The sequence below is a fragment of the Polypterus senegalus genome, chromosome 1, assembly GCF_016835505.1.
Source record: "Polypterus senegalus isolate Bchr_013 chromosome 1, ASM1683550v1, whole genome shotgun sequence".
NCBI classification, from domain to species: Eukaryota; Metazoa; Chordata; class Cladistia; order Polypteriformes; family Polypteridae; genus Polypterus; species Polypterus senegalus.
Window position 1 is genome coordinate 265791673 of NC_053154.1, and position 18760 is coordinate 265810432.

At 40.0% G+C, this 18760-nt stretch overlaps 1 protein-coding gene across 3 annotated transcripts in view; it reads left to right on the forward strand.

Annotated features, from left to right (window-relative positions):
- Window positions 1–9421, forward strand: part of comtd1 (catechol-O-methyltransferase domain containing 1) — a 32121-nt gene extending 22700 nt beyond the window's left edge. For all 3 annotated transcript variants that reach the window (XM_039773299.1, XM_039773294.1, XM_039773288.1), the window contains exons 5-7: window positions 3747–3801; window positions 6734–6867; window positions 8971–9421. In XM_039773299.1, coding sequence (XP_039629233.1) covers window positions 3747–3801; window positions 6734–6867; window positions 8971–9120 — 339 coding nt within the window. In that variant the 3' untranslated portion in view covers window positions 9121–9421. The remainder of the gene's footprint in view (window positions 1–3746; window positions 3802–6733; window positions 6868–8970) is intronic.
- Window positions 9422–18760: the final 9339 nt, after the last annotated feature.

Genomic DNA, 18760 nt, shown 5'->3' on the forward strand with positions numbered 1-18760 from the left:
GTCATTCTCTGGAATCCTACATCTCCCACTTCTGTCATCAGTGTCCCTGAAGTTTTAAAAACCAGCACAGTCTTTAAGAAATCCCTAGGTAGTTTGGCCATCATAACAGATAAGCACATTGCAACAACCGCCCATGTGGCCCCTTACTGGACTGGGATCTGCAAAAATAGGTTAAACTGTGCCCCTAAAATAATTAGTTCTGGAGAATTCCTCATAAGCATGTAGCTATACTGGTGGTAAAAGGGTGGAAGGGTGTGTGTGCGCTGCCTTTGCCAAGTTAACCCCTTTATTGTCAGGACCACATGCTGTGACTGTTCTTATTGCAGTAATGAGGTCTACTTGTCACATATCTACACTGGATACAGCTCATGTATGAAAGTAGCATCCTTTCAACACTGACATGCAGACAAGACCATATATATCTTAAGTTCTCAAATGTTTCTTCTTGCATTTAACAAAATAGACATACATTTAGTGTGAATTATATAAATCCAGTGGTACAGTCCAAAATCTGGACAAATTCAGACCTTACACTGAACACATGACAGTAGCTGGTAGAAGTTCAAACCAGAGTAAGAGTGAGCAGTATGTGCCTTCCCATGCCCATCTGAAAACCAGGCTGAATATATTGTTTAAAATGTATACTTTTTCTCATTCATTTTAGGAAGATATTCAAACCTAGATAACTGGTAGTTACAGATGAGTAGTGTGTAACTACATATGAATCTTTTTTTTAGATTTAGGATTTTTCTTGTTGTTGTTACTGCCTTCAAAGGCAGATTTTTTTTTTTTTAACTAAGGAATAGGAAATTAAATTTGCAACAGAAATTGGTGAAGGTCATAACCAAAAAGTTAGTCTTGTGTTTTGTGAAAGACTATTCTAGAAACCAAGTAGCAAATTCAAAAAGGACAAACAAGAAATATAGAAACCAGGTCAAAAGACTTGAAAGCAAAGCACAACACATGTAAAAAAAAGTCATCCAGTCTCAGAATACCAGGAAGTATATGGAGCTGAACTTTATACCCTTGACCCCCAATGACATGTGACCCCTTGATATCACTCATAACAACTGCTGCAACAAAACTGCACACAATGGCAGCATCCCAGATCAAACAAAGTGGCATCAAACAATTATACTAAAAAGTTATCAATCTCTGAAGAAAGCTTTTTAACAACAAACAAACATCAAAAAAAAATTCCTTGGATTAAAAAGCCCATTAAAGATGTATACTTTAATTTAAACATTTAATCAGAAATTTAAAAAAAATGTCAACTACAATATTAGCCAGTTTTGTCTCAATACACCTGTAAAAGTGCTCTACTTCATAAAGTACATTTTAAATATTTACAGTATATTGTTCTATTATTAGATAACACTGTAAAATATATGTGTGTTTGTAAAAGTTAGTATACCCAATGATTCAGTAGCCTGTAATACCGTCTTTACCAGAATTAACCTGAATGACTTGTTTTCGGTAAAGTTTATCACTCTGTTACATTGTTTTAGATGAGTTTTGTCCCACTCCCCCATTAAATGCTTTTTTAGTACATTGGTGTTTGAGTTCCTCTTGTTTTGTTTCCAGCTTTTTAAAATCCTGTGACAGCATTTCAAACTTTTAGGTGTCATGTTATTCTGTTTGGGGTTGTTGTCCAGTTTCTTCCTCCTGATTATGCCATTTCAAAGAGATGGGCTCATGCTGTCTTCCAGAATAATGTGGTATAAAGAAGAACTCATGGAGGACATCCAGATCTCTTTCCCCAAAAACAAACCCCAAACATCAATTCCTTTCCACCTTTTTTAACAGTTGATGTGAACTTCTAATGGTGCTATCCTGTGTGTAGTTTTCACCAAGCATGGTGTTGTGCATAGTAAATAACAAACTTCTCTTTGGTCTCAATTCTACACTGGTCATTGCTTGTTCAAATGCATTATTGTAAACCTCAGCAGTGTTACAATGTTCTTTTTAATGTGAGTTTTCAGTTTCCCTGAACACTGTGCTTTTCCAGTCTTTTGTGATAGTGGAATCGTGAACTGGAATGTTTGCTATGTTGAAAGAGGCCTGCAGATCACTCATTGTATTTTCTGGGCTTTTGGAATTTCCTGTCTTGAATGTTAGACATTTATAAAATCAACGTTCTCATTGTGGAATGATGGACATCACATTAGTCAGAAATGGTCTTATAACTCTGCCTAAACTGATAACTGCAACAGTTCTGTTAAGGTCAATACAGCCTCTTTTCATTCTTTGAATGCTGTTAGTACACTTTTCACCACACCTGAGCAAAATGACAAGCCTGTGCTTTTATATATACTTTTAACACTACAGTAGAATTGCCAAAGTGTACAAAAAAACTCCGGCCCACCTTAAATCCATTCGCACCTCTCCTTCAGCATCTTTTGTGTTTTAAATGTGTCGATCAACACAAGCAGCAAGCAGCCTGCACGTGTACTTTGTGAGCATTCCCGTGTCGATCAAACTGAGGAAGTTCTGCAGTTTGACTTTACGCTTTAGGAAGATAAGTATAACATTTATGCTTTAATGATGTGTTTAGGGCAGCACGGTGGTGCTGCTGCTTCGCAGTTAGGAGACCCGGGTTCGCTTCCCGGGTCCTCCCTGCGTGGAGTTTGCATGTTCTCCCGTGTCTGCGTGGGTTTCCTCCGGGTACTCCAGTTTCCTCCCACAGTCCAAAGACATGCAGGTTAGGTGCATTGGCGATCCTAAATTGTCCCTAGTGTGTGTGTGTGTGTGTGTGTGCGCGCACACCCTGCTTGGGGTTTGTTTCCTGCCTTGCACCCTGTGTTGGCTGGGATTGGCTCCAGCAGACCCCTGTGACGCTGTAGTTAGGATATAGCGGGTTGGATAATGGATGGATGGATGATGTGTTTACATAGATTGTTGTATACATGGAACACACATGAAATGCATGTATTCCAAATAATGATATAGTATTTACCCTATACAACTCCCGGCAACTCACACGCAGGTAAACAGACTTGAGCTGAGAGAACTTACTGCCCTTTCTGCATTGGTGGGGGATGGGATAGCAGGCTGCTTGCTGCTTGCGTTGATCGACATATTTACAACAAAAAACGCTAATGGAGAGGTGCAAACAGATTTAAGGTGGGCCAGGATTATGAGTTTTTTCGTAGGCTTTGGTAATTCTAGTGTTAATACTTTGTGATCTCCAACTAATCAAGTGAATTTGATCAACAGCCTCTGCCTTTATATATCCTTTATATGTTAGCGATAAAGTTGCACTTTTTTATAATATGCTTCACCGTCTTGCCTTTTTTAGTTGAATAAATAATGACCGAGTAAAATGTGATATGTTATAAGATGCCTCACATTTTAGGACTTTTAGGTAAGGACTGGATGGTTTCTAGTGTGCTGATATATAAAACCCCAAATTGAAAGAGGGTTACTTACATTTTCACTTGAGTGTGTATTCACCATTTTAATTGAACAGGATTTCTTTTCTACTTTTCATTTGCCTTTTTATAAAAAACTTAATTTGTTCAACACAAATTACCCGCTTGTGTTTTTATCAAATCATTCCATACAAGCCATTGTTGGATTAATCAGGTTTGAAACGTAAATGAAATACAATGAAATAATCTGTGAAATGAAAATTTAGACTTCCTGCAACAAATCTTTGTAAAATGCTTAATTGTCCAGTAAACGTTTCTGTGAATATGTCTTTTAAATGTAAAGTTATAGTGAGAATTCTTCACTTTATTTTACAGGCTGGAGTTGAGCATAAAATTGATTTGAGGATTAAAGAAGCAGTTCAAACTTTAGGTAAGTAAATAAATGGTCAATGATAACTAATGCTCTTGAAATCATTTCAGAATTATTTATTAACATATACTTAAGAGAAAAACTATCTTTAACAATAAAGTAAAATGTTTCTAATAATATTGTAACTTATAAATTAAAATAACCTAATTGACAAGAATGTGTAAGATACAGTAGTACACTCCAAAATGATGAACACTGAAAATTGCTATGCTAGTGCATGAACCCTTTATATTTTTTATTATATGTAAATCTAGGCACATGATAACAATACTAAACAATGACAGATGTTTTACTTTTGGAAAAGACTTAGTCTACATGTGATCCTTTTCATTTATCCTCATTTGAAAATCTCCTGTACAGGGGAGAGCAGTGTTTGCACCCTTTTCCCCAGCAAGATTGCAAGGGTCAATTTCATGATTCCTCCAGCATGACCGCAGTTTGCTCAAGATATTCTTCCCATTACAGGACCCCCCAGTTCATCCCAACTACATTTCTACATCTTCTTAAATGTGCTGTCTCAATGGAGGAGCAATGGCTGTTTTGCAAAGTCCTCTTGGACTGTCAGGCTCCTCACTAGTTCATGGACAGTAGGCCTGGTACCATCGCACCCAAACCTATTTTAGTTATTGTCAGCTTCTTTTAGCTGCTAGCAAAAACTAGTCAGCATAAATATTGACAAGTAAGTTGCTCTAAATATTATATAACACAAATATCTCAAATAACACAAGAAAAACGTAAGCTTAATTCCAGAGCCGCTTCTCACAAACAAAACACTAAAAATGTATGAACTGTTCTTTTCAAGGCAATGTTTGAAAAAGCAAAGTAGGTTTCAGAGCCATCTTTTTAAACAATCTGGCAATTTCTGAATGAGAATCGGTTGTATTTGACTTTAATAGGATTTCCAGCTAACAAATCTTGAAGTTTGCACACTTGTGGAAAGGAGGCTTTGAAAGTTAGAATCATTTTTCCTAAAAAAAAATGAAAAACAGGTCTAATTTAATTTGATTTCAAGCTTTGCAACAAGACGGGTGTCTGAACATTTGTTATACCAAATAATAACATAACAGTTTATAAATATGTTTAACCTCCTCATCCAGTTTATGTATATGGGTAGCCAGTGTCAACACTGAACACCAAGCAGGACATTCCAGGATCATCTTGCTCCTTCAGCCAGTTGTTTTTATTATGTTTACCGTTAAGTTGATTAGAATGATCTGTGTACTTTTCTGTAATGGCTACAGATTAGCCATTTGGGTTCAGACTTTTTAGTCTTTAGAACTTTAGTCACTTCCCTGATGGGAGGAGGGTGAAAAGTGACAGTGCAGGGTGGCTGGGGTCCCACCTGATACGGTTCACTTTTCTGAGACCGCGTGTAGCGTGGATGTCATGGATCGCAGGGAGCTGTGTGCCAGTGATCTGCTATTCTGTGTTCATCACAGGCTGCAGAGCTCTGCAGCCCTGAACTGAGCAGTTGCTTTACCCGGATGTGATGCATCCTGTCAGGATGGATTCCACAGTACACCTGTAGAATCTGCACAGGGACATCCAGGCTTTACTCAGTCTCCTGAGGAAGTAGAGGCGTTGTTGGGCTTTCTTGACTACTGCCGCAGTGTGACTTGACCATTTAAGGTCATCAGTGTGGGTGAATCCAAGGAACCTAAAGCTGCTGACCTGCTCCACAGCCTCACCTCCGATGTAGATGCGGTTGTGCTCTGTTGCCTGTTTGTGGAAATCCACAATCTTCTCCTTAGTTTTGCTAACGCTGAGGGTGTGGAATGTGAATTTGTCTGGATTATGGTACAGAATGTTTAATTATAAAACTGGACTCCACCAAGGTCCTGTTTACATAACCTGTCAGGAAATGTACAGGAGATATCATGAAAGACCACACTTACCCAGGCAACCAACTCTTTCAACTGTTACCATCATGGAAACATTACCAGTCACTAAAAGTGAGAACTGCTCTCTGTTTTATTATATAGCCTTAGCTGTTTCCCTATTTTCTTTTATTATTGTCATTTTTGTTATGTTTGAGCTATTGTTAATGTTTTTATGACATTTCTGTGACTTTTGTTTTATTATTTGTTAACCATGTATTGTTTCATTGAAGTGGCATCAATTCCATGTGTTCTGTGTATAGAACCCCAAGAGGCAGGGCCACCCTAGCATCACTGCTGCAGGGTCCTCTGTCTTATTCTTAAAAGGAATTGTTCTTTAATGGCATTTTATGGTTCTTTACTGGGTTGTGTGGTTCCCCGTAGAACCTTTGCTCAAGAAAGCACCATTTCATTCTGGGATGAGTTCTTTGCATATGAAGTTGGTTCTTTGTGCTTTGAAAAACTTCCTGAATAGCAAAAGCCACCAGGAATCGGTTGGAGATTGTTTGATTTCAGGTGACCATCTTCAGGAATGGCCAATTAAGATCCTGGCCCGCATTTTGTGGCTCGGTTGGAAAGCCTCCCACCCATTTTACTATGTCTGGAACTCCAGCTTATTATACTTGGCACATAAATGATTTCTTTCCTACTGCAGTCATTCTAGTTAAACACAGGCTGTATTTCACTCTGATCTCTTCCTCATCTCCAGACTCTTCCATCCTGCCTAAATTATGTTACGTTTATAACAACTTCCTGTGTATATTGCCAGGCATAAGTGCAGTTCTTCATTGCCAAATTGATTGATATATTTGTTTTTTTGTGAAGATTCACTGCTTCTGTATATAATGTAGTAATGATGTAATGGATTATATATTGGATTGTATAATTGTATTTAACCTTGTTATGTATATGGATGTAACACTAAAGATATACACTAGCAACTGTGCTGCCTGGTAATAAAGTTCAGTTACTGTTGGTTTGTTTGCTTCTTTAATAGTAGCATACACTGATTACTGACAAATAATTACTAAACATTTGTAATATTTTTTTTTCAGATGAGCTTATAGCAGCCGGAGAGGCAGAGACATTTGATTTTGCCTTTATTGATGCTGATAAAGAAAGTTATGATCATTATTATGAGAAGTGTTTGAAGCTCATTAGGAAAGGAGGAATCATAGCCATTGATAATGTAAGTATGTTTTCCAGAGTAATTTTTATTAGGCAGATTGTTAGGCCTTTGTACTGATGGGGTACAAACTCATTTTCACTTTCATTACCCTAGTAATCGCTAGTATTCTTGTCTAGTGGATGAGCATGTGAGGTACTTGTGTCCCCAATAATAGTGTTAACTTCTTTCTCCATCCTTGTAATTCCAAAGACCTTGTACTTTCAGACATCTGCGCTTAAGTCGCCACATTGTTGACCCGTGCTTACCAGTAAACTAGACTGCAAGGCTTCAGATGCGACCTAATAACAAAAGCAGCCAAACTTCAGACTTTAGCAGCAGGATTTTTGGTCTGCACAAGCCCACAGAAGGGGGTAAAAGCTTTTATATTTAAAATTCTGAATAAGAACAACTGTAAAACCCCTGGTCTACAAAAGCTGAGTTTTTTGGGGGTTTCTTTTACATTTCAAAAATATATTCAACAAAGATTCCAAAAAGAGTAAAAAAACAAAAGAAATAAAAAATAATGAATGTCCAAAGGCAAACAGAAATGATTGAATTAAAATTTAAGATCACAAAAAAGTCCACAAATAAGAATAAATCATAAAGAGAAGACACAAGTAGCAAAATCCAAATTCAAAAGAAAGATGAAGAGAAAAAATAAATGCTACAGCAGCCATCTTGTGCTTCTCTTAAATAGCACTTGCAGTCACTGACTAATGAAACCTCGCCAAGCTCAGGCAAGTTTCAGGGTTTTCCCTTTCCTTATGTAAGATGTACCTTTCTTGATCCTGTGCAGTCTTTTCTTCTTTTGACCAAAACCCTTTCTGTTTTTTCTGACCCTAGCAGTGGAGTTAGTGATATACAGTATAATTTAACGAATGTGGCAGAGAAATCTTGGGCTGCAGTGAGCTGGCTCATGTTTTATTCCTCTGGGCTAACTCATACTGTACATTATAAAAGGATGACAACTGGACTGGTGAGATGTATATCAGGGTCTCCAAAGTAGTAGAAAAACAGAACTTGCCAATAGCTTACAGTGCAGGATAGTTGTAGAAAATGAATATATAGCTTCTTACATTTGTGTAATATCAGTTCTGACTTGTGAGCTGATCTTGAAAGCAGACAAACAGGAAAATGAGGTAAAAAGAATTTCAGCAATCTGGACAGAAAAGATGACAAAGGATCAAAAATACTGCAAAGGGAGAAGATAGACAATTTATTACATACATATACAGCTGTAACAAGTTAATTAATTGTACAGTATTTAAAATATCTCCATGTATATAAAATCCAATGTCTATCTGTCAACATTTCACGAGAGAACTACTTAATGCATTTAGATTGTATTATTTTCTATAATTTGCTTGAATATTCCAGTTGATTTTGTGACCTCTCTCATCATGCCAAGTATCATAGTTTGTTTGCGATACCGATTCATTTGCACAAATCCGAGAGACGTAGCGGGCCAAGGGGTGGAAGGCAGGGCCCTCCTCACTTACACGCCAGCCTCGGGCATATCTTATATCCTCTTAGCTAACGAACGAGAGAACTACGTAACGGATTTAGATCAGGTTTTTTTCTATAATTTGCTTGAACATTCCAGTTGATTTTGCAGCTTCTCACATCACGCTAAGAATCATAGTTCCCTTGCTGGAGCATTATATTCACGCTAATCTGAGAGAGAAGCTGCAAGCCAAGAGGAGGGGGAACCATGACGTTAGGATTGGGGAGCCAGGAAGGGCCCTCCTCACTGTCCTGTTTCACTACTAAGCAGGCGGAGCTGCGGGGGATGGCTAGTTTACTATAAATAAGAAAAAGCAGAGTTGGAGGAAACTATTGCACAGAACACCAACTTTTAAATAAGTTGCATTCCTGGAGGTCAGGTCCACATTGAAAAGCTTAATTTAGCCCTTTACTTTAAAACATTCTTGGATTACAAATAGCTCTGCCTCATAAATCTGTAGTATTCACACAAAAAATAACTTGTACATTAAATTATTTTAGATAGATAGATAGATACTTTATTATTCCCAAGGGGAAATTTTAGAAATGTATTGAAATAATTACATTAAGTGAAAGTTCACAGCCAAGTTTGTGTATCCTTCCTTCCTGTCTACTTTTCAGGTGCTGTTTGGTGGCAGAGTACTAAACAGAACAAATGACATCTGTGGCCAAGTCCTCCATGACCTGAACCAGAAAATCCTCAGAGACCACAGGGTTAATATGAGTATGCTAGCTGTTGGTGATGGATTAACTTTAGTATTTAAATTATAATCTGTGGTTTTGAAAAATTAAACCCACAACATAGTGATCAAAAGTTTACATTCAAAAAGTTTTATTCCTAACAGTTTTCTACTGTAATAGCCCAACATATTTCTATAACAAGTCATCTGTCCTGATAAAGTGCCTGTCCAGTAAAGAAAATACTGTAGTGAACTTTATGTATATTTTTTACTGGTGTTTGTGTTCCATATTAGTGTTGAGTTTGTGGTAAATATTATGAAAATATGTATGGGGTTAACTGTGTCTTGAAGAAAGTTCCTGAAAAAATAAAGTTGATTAAATTTATTTTAAAGCAATTAGTTTGAAGTATTTTTAGTATGACTTAAGGAAAAGAATCATTTTGATGAATAAATCATATTTTGTAAATATATGTTATGTTAATTTTAATGTAAATATACTACATTGAAAAATCAAAGACTTGAAAAGCTTATGTGTGTAAATTGATAAGAATAAAATGTTTAACTGTATTTCACTACATTTTACTATAAGATAAATAAGGTCATTTAAGTTAATTGGATATTATTCCAGTATGTATCATGGGATAGCATGAATCAGAGACAATTTTCAAACAAATTAAATTCTTAATATTCAAGCACTAATGATCCAAAGGAAAAGAACTCTGTGACAGTCACGAGCTGCTTACCAGCCTGACCCTCTCGCTTGACCTCATCATGCCAGCCACAGACAGGAAAGAACAAACTGCTTTACTCACTGAGCTGTAGGAGCTTCTCGGTCGTCTACAAAGCTACAGCAGCTGCTGAACGCAGAGTGGCGATCTCACTGCAGCCCTCTTGTCACTGGTTCACTTTTTAACTGTATTACAATAGCTAAAAATAGCATTTCAGAATTTGCATACATATTTAATTTACTTGTAAAATAATAAAATGACAAAATTCAAGCAGGATGTACTGTAGAAATATTAGACTTTAATGGAAGACTAAAACAGGAATTTAGGTGTTGCCCCTTGCAGGACATGTCATGATGGTCCCGATGCCCGATATTCTCATCCATGTACAGTTTGTCAGTGTGGACATATGCAGGCATGTAATATTAGTGAGTTATTAGGGTAATTTGAGAAGATGTAAATTATTCATGTAAATTATGATTCAGTGGACTCCTTTGTAGATTCTGAAAGTTATCTCTGTGTTGTTCTCAATCGCCAAAAATACATTGGCTCTCTGAAGTAGTGTGTGTGTTGTAACAATTGCATATTTATTGTGTTTAATGTTTGAACTGAGATATGCTCTAGTATGTGACCGTTTTAATTACAGAATCATTTTTTAAAAAAACCTTTCTTGTTCTAGTATGTGATAGAAAACAATTTTGCTGTTGAGTCTTCAGCAAAACAAAGTTTTTGGGTTTTTTTTCTCAAAAAAAATAGTATTCTCCTTTAAAGATTTAATTTCAATTTGCTAGATTCATATTGAATCTCAAATATTTTAAATTCATACTCCATCATATTCTCCCGTGACCCTTTTCAGGATAAAGTGGGTTTGAAAACGGATGACTGGATGAACCCCATCATATTATGTTAAAGGTGTTTCACAACTTTCCTCTACCCTCCCAGGTGTAAAATATGGGCCTGCAGCCTGACACTCAACCATAGGATCGGAAGTGAATGGAATTTGTATAAACAGAATAGGATAGAAATAATCCTCCTACCTATGAAAAAGCCATTATGCATCAAGCTAAGTACATGAATAAACATGTAAAAACTACATTTGCTGTAAAATGATAGAGCTTTTGTAGAAAGAAAACCACAAAGAAAACATACTAATCAATTGTAACACTTTCAAATAACAGATGTGAACGTTATGATTATTTCATACTTGGCAGGCAGTTTTTATAACTAGTGTGGCAACACCCAAACCCTAGATACAAATCCATAGACTCAAGTCCCAGGTTTAAACAAAAGGTTTTATTTCAAATAATCACCTTTTCAAAAGCTTCTCAATATGGTTTGCACAAGCATGGTGCAAAATCCAAGTTTCTCTTCTTTTTCTTTCCTCCACTCCTCCCAAGTGAGCTTTGTCCTCTTCCACCTGACTTGAACTCATCTGGGTGTGTGGCAGAGCGGCTGATTTTATGTAAGGCCCTGGAGTATCTTCAAGCGCCAGGGCATTGCCTATAGGAAGTATTTCCAAGTCGGGCGGAAGCCCAAGAAAGTAGGAATCACAGATCCCTGCAGCACCCCCTTGTGGCACCCACAGAACCAAAAGCGCTGCTCCATGGCACTACAGTCCCCAGCATGCCCTGCAGGTGTATGTATAGGCTCCGAAGCACAGGGATGCTACTATCTAGCATATCAGGGGAGACTGTAGCCATGTTCAGCTGTCTCCCCCTTTCCTCTTATTGTATTGGCCTCCCAACAGGGTAAAGGTCCTTGCTCCATTTCATTCACTTTGTATTGTTGGCCTCTTCTGCCAACTCCCTGGCAGAGACAGGAATTGTTCTGTCCTTTCTTGATCCTGGTCTCCCAGCCAGGTAATAGAGGAGTACCCACCCCAGAAGGTGCTGTCCATCACATTGTTTCCTGATATGTTTTACAATGGCCACACAGTTAGTTAACTTTATCAGGGTCACAGAGTGAGGTCGAGGTGGGAGCTGAACTGGATTTAAAGCCCAGTGCCACAGTGACTATGATACACTTGTGCTAAACTTCACTAGAGAATTGTAGGTAGAATAATGGGGTACTATAAACATTTCCAAATGATATACTATATAAGAAATGTGCTTTTAGTTGTGCTTTAAATCAAATGGATGTCATTTTCAAAACCATCCATCCATCCATCCATCCATTTTCTAACCCGCTGAATCCGAACACAGGGTCACGGGGGTCTGCTGGAGCCAATCCCAGCCAACACAGGGCACAAGGCAGGAACCAAACCTGGGCAGGGTGCCAACCCACCGCAGGACACACACAAACACACCCACACACCAAGCACACACTAGGGCCAATTTAGAATCGCCAATCCACCTAACCTGCATGTCTTTGGACTGTGGGAGGAAACCGGAGCGCCCGGAGGAAACCCACGCAGACACGGGGAGAACATGCAAACTCCACACAGGGAGGACCCGGGAAGCAAACCCGGGTCTCCTAACTGCGAGGCAGCAGCGCTACCACTGCGCCACCGTGCCGCCTTTTCAAAACCAATATTCTATATATAGGCATCTGTTGTAGTGCAATATTTATACAGTAATTTGGCATTTGTGGGAGGCTTCGTGAAAAAAGAGAATTTTAACAAATATGAAGTTGATTTCCTATACAGAAACATAAGCTAATAGTAATGCTACAATCTACGTTAGTGAATTCTGAATTGTGTCATTTCTGCTGTCATTTGACTGCGACTTCAGATTATAAACTGATTTGTTTTAAAATGTCCCTTGTGTTCCCAGCAGTGTGTTTGAAATACTGATCATGCACAGAAGTGCTATCAGATATTTTATGGTTCTAATTCTTGTTCTTTCATATGTGGTAATAAAGTGTTCAAAGTAGAAAAATGTACAGTGTTTCTATATTAAAGGCATTTAAGCTTTATTGCCCTAATTGGTAATGTCACTTAATATGTTTTTGCGAAGAATTATATGTCTTAATGTTTCCTATTAAGTACAGATTCTTAATGTAAGGCAAAATTTAATGTGTCTGTCCTAAACATACATTTTTGTACTAGTTGGATTATTAAAGAAATCACAAAAATGAATTTGAGAAATGTCACTCTGTTAAATAAAATCTGTTTGATCAAGTGAAATCACGAATGCATTAATAAAACAGGACAGCTTTTGCTTTGGGTGGCATGGTGGCGTAAGGCTGGCGCTGATGCCTTGCAGTTAAGGAGACTGGTCTGTGTCCCAAATGCTTGCTCCGTGGAGTTTGCATGTTCTCCTCAAGTCTGCATGGGTTTGCTGTGGTTTTCTTTCACAGTCCAGAGATATGCAAGTTAGGAGAACTTGTGTTGCTAAATTGCTAAAGTGTATGTTCACCCCATGGTGGAATGGCACCCTGTCCATTCATAGTGCCTGCTTTCTACCTGAAATTTGCTGGGATAGGTCACACCTCACCTTTGACCCTACCCTGGATAAATGAGTTTGGAAGATGGTTAGAGTCCTTCTATCATGTTTGTCTTTTAATGTCATAAAATGTTTCTGTTACCCAAAAATTCTGTGAAAAATGAAATGAGGAAAACACATCAGAATAAATATTATTGCCTAACCATGTACTTGTGCTATTTTTTGGGGAGTCTTTTTTTTTTTTTAATACAGCCACTACTGCTCCAGCTTGGGAGGACCAAGTTAAGCTAACTTGGGGATTCATGGAAGAAGCAGCATCCAAGACAACTTCTGTTAAGGTTGCCATCACAGTCTGATACAGTAACTGCTCTGGTGTATCAACACAAACCATTTCCACGTTCAAATAATCTAAAAAGAATATTGTGTTAGGGTAGTTTTGCTTCAGCTGGTGCAACCTCTGAGTGGCCCAGCCCATGGTCCCTCCAGAAACATGGAGAAAAACCGAGAAAGACGCATGTCACAAGCCTTTAGAAATTCCTACATAAATTCCTACAGTAGTACAGACCATGAATGCAACATTCAACCCACAATGCAGTGCATTGTTGTGTGTCTGGAAGTGGTGATAGTATGTCTATGATACTGTGATTTTTTTTTTTTTTGTGACAGTTGGTTGTGACATCAGCTAGATATTAAATGATTCTTTAATCAATTATGTGCAGAGTCTTAATTGTATTCCAGTGTATGAAAATGTGGGTTTTCACAAATTAATCTAATGCGCCGAACAGCAGTTTGGAGTATCCACCCTTTTTGGAGTCTCTGGAGGGGTTGCTAGAGGGCATACCTTCTGGGGATTCCCTCGTTTTGCTGGGAGACTTCAATGCCCACGTGGGCAATGACAGTAAGACCTGGAAGGGCATGATTGGGAGGAATGGCCCCCCCGATCTGAACCCGAGCGGTGTTTTGTTATTGGACTTCTGTGCTCGTCATGGATTGTCCATAACGAACACCATGTTCAAGCATAAGGGTGTTCATATGTGCACTTGGCACCAGGACACCCTAGGCCTCAGGTCGATGATCGACTTTGTGGTTGTGTCGCCGGACTTGCAGCCATATGTCTTGGACACTCGGGTGAAGAGAGGGGCGGAGCTGTCAACTGATCACCAGATGGTGGGGGAAGATGCCGGTCAGACCTGGTAGGCCCAAACGTGTTGTGAGGGTCTGCTGGGAACAGCTGGCAGAGTCCCCTGTCAGAAGTAGCTTCAACTCCCACCTCCGGCAGAACTTAAACCACGTCCCGAGGGAGGTGGGGGACATGTTCCGTGCCTCTATTGTTGAGGCGGCTGACCGGAGCTGTGGCCGCAAGGTGGTCGGTGCCTGTCGTGGCGGCAATCCCCGAACCCGTTGGTGGACACTGGCGGTGAGGGATGCCGTCAAGCTGAAGAAGGAGTCCTATAGGACTTTTTTTTTTGGAGGCCGCTGATTGGTACCGGCTTCGGTTGTTGCTGAGGCAAAAACTAAAACTCGGGCATGGGAGGAGTTTGGAGAGGCCATGGAGAACGACTCGGATGGCTTCAAGGAGATTCTGGTCCACCGTCCGGCGTCTCGGGAGGGGGAAGCAGTGCAGTGTCAACACCGTATATGGTGGGGATGGTGCGCTGCTGACCTCGACTCGGACGTTAGGGTCGGTGGGAGGAGTACTTCGAAGACCTCCTCAATCCCACTAACATGCCTTCCAATGAGGAAGCAGAGCCTGGGGACTCTGAGGTGGGCTCTCCCATCTCTGGGACTGAAGTCACCGAGGTGGTCAAAAAACTCCTTGGTGGCAGGGCCCCGGGGGTGGATGAGATACGCCCGGAGTTCCTTAAGGCTCTGGATGTTGTAGGACTGTCTTGGTTGACATGTCTCTGCAACATCGCATGGACATCGGGGACAGTGCCTCTGGATTGGCAGACCGGGGTGGTGGTCCCCTTCTTTAAAAGGGGACCGGAGGGTGTGTTCCAACTATAGAGGGATCACACTCCTCAGCCTCCCTGGAAAAGTCTATTCGGGGGTTCTGGAGAGGAGGGTCCATCAGATAGTCGAACCTCGGATTCAGGAGGAACAGTGTGGTTTTTGTCCTGGTCGCGGAACAGTGGACCAGCTCTTCACCCTTAGCAGAATCCTGGAGGGTGCATGGGATTTTGCCCGACTGGTCTACATGTGTTTTGTGGACTTGGAAAAGGCATTCGACCATGTCCCTCGGGGAATCCTGTGGGGGGTGCTCCGGGAGTATGGGGTACCGGACCCCCTGATAAGAGCTGTTCGGTCTCTGTACAACCGTGGTCAGAGCTTGGTCCGCATTGCCGGCAGTAAGTCGAGCCCGTTTCCAGTGAGAGTTGGACTCCGCCAGGGCTGCCCTTTGTCACCGATTCTGTTCATAACTTTTATGGACAGAATTTCTAGGCGCAGCCAGGGTGTTGAAGGGGTCCAGTTTGGTGGACTCAGGATTGGGTCACTGCTTTTTGCAGATGATGTTGTCCTGTTTGCTTCATCAGGCCGTGATCTTCAGCTCTCTGGATCGGTTCGCAGCTGAGTGTGAAGCGGCTGGGATGAGAATCAGCACCTCCAAATCCGAGAGCATGGTCCTCAGCCGGAAAAGGGTGGAGTGCCCTCTCAGGGTTTGGGGGAGAGATCATGCCCCAAGTGGAGGAGTTCAAGTATCTCGGGGTCTTGTTCACGAGTGAGGGAAGAATGGAGCGTGAGATCGACAGGCGCATCGGTGCGGCGTCCGCAATGATGCGGGCTCTGCATCGGTCTGTCGTGGTGAAAAAGGAGCTGAGCCGTATGTCTCCCAGCTGGCCTGAGAACGCCTTGGGATTCTCCCGGAAGAGCTGGAAGAAGTGGCCGGGGAGAGGGAAGTCTGGGCCTCTCTGCTTAAGCTGCTGCCCCCGCGACCCGACCTCGGATAAGCGGAAGAGGATGGATGGATGGATGGATGGAATCTAATTGTTACTCTAATGAGAGCCTTGTTACTTCTCGTCATATGATTGGTTGTGTTCCCTCAGTGTGCAGTAGTCACTATTATTACTTGTTAGGGGTTTGTGCACTAATAGCTTTGACAGCATTAATCGTTCTTTTTTTATTCTGTTAAATGCACTTTGTGACGTGCCTAGGTTATATATGACCAAAACGTTTATTGTATTTCAAAAGGTAAACAAATGTTAGTGCTAATACTGTTCACTTTTTTGATTTTTTGCAATTCGAGATGAGCCTGTGTCAGATGTGACCAAATGTAAAAGGGAAACAATGAATAAACATTACTTGTTTTTCAATACATTCAATTGTGTTGGTTTAAAATTTATCATCACCTGCTGCTTACTGGCTACTGAACATGTCTGGCCCAGTTAAATTTGTTGATTTGAAAATCTGACCTAAAAGAATTTATGTTTGAATAGCCCTGGCCTGCTAGTATTACAGGGGCACTTTAAATATTACACTGTAATTTTTTATTTGGTATTTGGTACACTGGATTAATCCCTCTGGAAACTTGATAACAACAATATAAGTATAAAGGAAGGCACACAAGGTTGCTTGTTTCTTGTCGGTGGAAATGTAACAAGAATCCATGGTAAAACAACAAAATATCAATATCTTTTTCTTCTTTAACATACAAACCAAAGATACACAAGTATGTTTGCTCCACCAGAGTGAAAACTACAAAAGCAAATGCCAGTTTACCACAAGTGTGTATTTGGGATTATAGGAGTTAAGCTGAAATACCGAGAAGAAACCTCACAGAGACACGGTGGGAGTATTTGAGGAACAGGCACAGGATTTCAACCCAGGATACTCTGTTTTAAGATCTATAGTACATTAAATGCAAAATGTAAAAATATATTACTGTACATAATTAACTACAGTAGGGTTGCCCAACTCCAGTTCTGGAGGGCCGCAGTGGCTGCAGGTTTTCATTCTAATGCTTTTCTTAATTAGTGATCTGTTTTTGCTGCTAATTAACTTCTTTTGAATTAATTTTAATTGACTAGGTTTTTAAGATTTGTTTCCCTGAATTTCTTTATCGTTCCTCTGAATTGCTTAATTTCTTTCCTTAATTGCCACCCAAACAGAAATGAAATGTGAAGTGAGTGAGCCAACTAAGCCAGGGCCTGAAACTCCAACCAATTTCACTCCAGCTAGTTGCTTAATTAGGCGCTCATTCTTGTTGTTAAATAAACTTGTTCTTTAATTCCGTGGCTTGTTGCTGCTCTCATTGTGCAACAGCAGGCATTTCCAAAATTGTGGATTTTCTCCTCTCTAAGAGCAGTTCAGCATTCCTGAGACCTTCACCTTTCTTGATTTTCAGATATTGTATGATGGTCGCAGCTTGCTTGTCCTGTTTTGGCTCATTTTGTATTTCATTATTGTTTGGCTGCTAATTAAGGAAAAAGAAACACTTGAGGGGTCCGAGTCTTCAAGAGCAAGTCAAATAAAATTAATTCAAAAGAAGTTAATTAACAGCAAAAATAGGTCACTAATTAAGAAAAGGGTTAGAATGAAAACCTGCGGACCTTCTGGGGGAGTCCCACCCACCTTAGACTTACAGCATCTCTTTTACAGAATGGGTCAGCTTCTGGATGAATGCGTAAACCTGATTTGTTCATTCACTACCTTTTGCAGTTTGGCTATCTACTGTTGTCTTTGCAGTAGAGCTCTAATTTGGCAGTGTTCTAGCGCAGGCTACATACCAGCCTTGTAAAAGTTTTACTGCCAGGTCATTACATTATTAATAAAAGCACCTGCAATAAAGGTAACTAGCATCGGTGTGCCCATGGCCTATCAAGAGATGGGTTGATGGGTTGCAAGCACAAAGGGAAATGTACTGCCTAGATTGCACTGAAGGCAATTCGATTTAGAATTGGGTCACCAGGACACCAAATGGGGCACACTCTGGCTCCCCTGAAGGTAGTAGCAATAGGAGAGAAAGAAAAGAAAACTGAGTCCTATTATGAACAATGCTGCATATCTTAATTGCCACACTGACACTGAGGACTTTTAGCCAATGAATTATTCAGCAGAAGGTTGTCAAGAAACGCTACTGGTGCTCCTTTATACCAATACGTCTGCATAGTGCCTTACTGTGACTGCCAAGTAAAAAGTTTTTTTTTTTTTTCTTTTTAGTCATTCTGGTGTGTGTATTGTTGTATAAAATTCTACATGTTGTAATGTCCACACAGTAGTTACCTGTGTGGTTTGTGCTGTGACAAAGAAGACAGCCAGCATGCTACTACTACCAACAGCAAAATTGTAGTTTAATAAACTTTACCAACAGCAACACATTTTTACCTTTATAGCATATCTTAATATAAAACATGTAGATTCAAACTGATTTACAAGAAGTTAAAGAAAATATAACAATTATAAACAAAGAAAATCTTATCTTGTCACATTTTTTTAAATACGTTTAGCAGCAGGCCAAACAGGTCAACTCAGACATTTTTGATAATATTCTCAGGCATTCCCAAGTCAGCTGAGATATATAATCCCTCCATTGTGTCCTGGGTCTGCTGAAGGGTCTTCACCAAATGGGATGTGCCCAGAGCAGCTCTAGGGTGAGCCACCTGGGCAGCATTCTGATGACATGCCC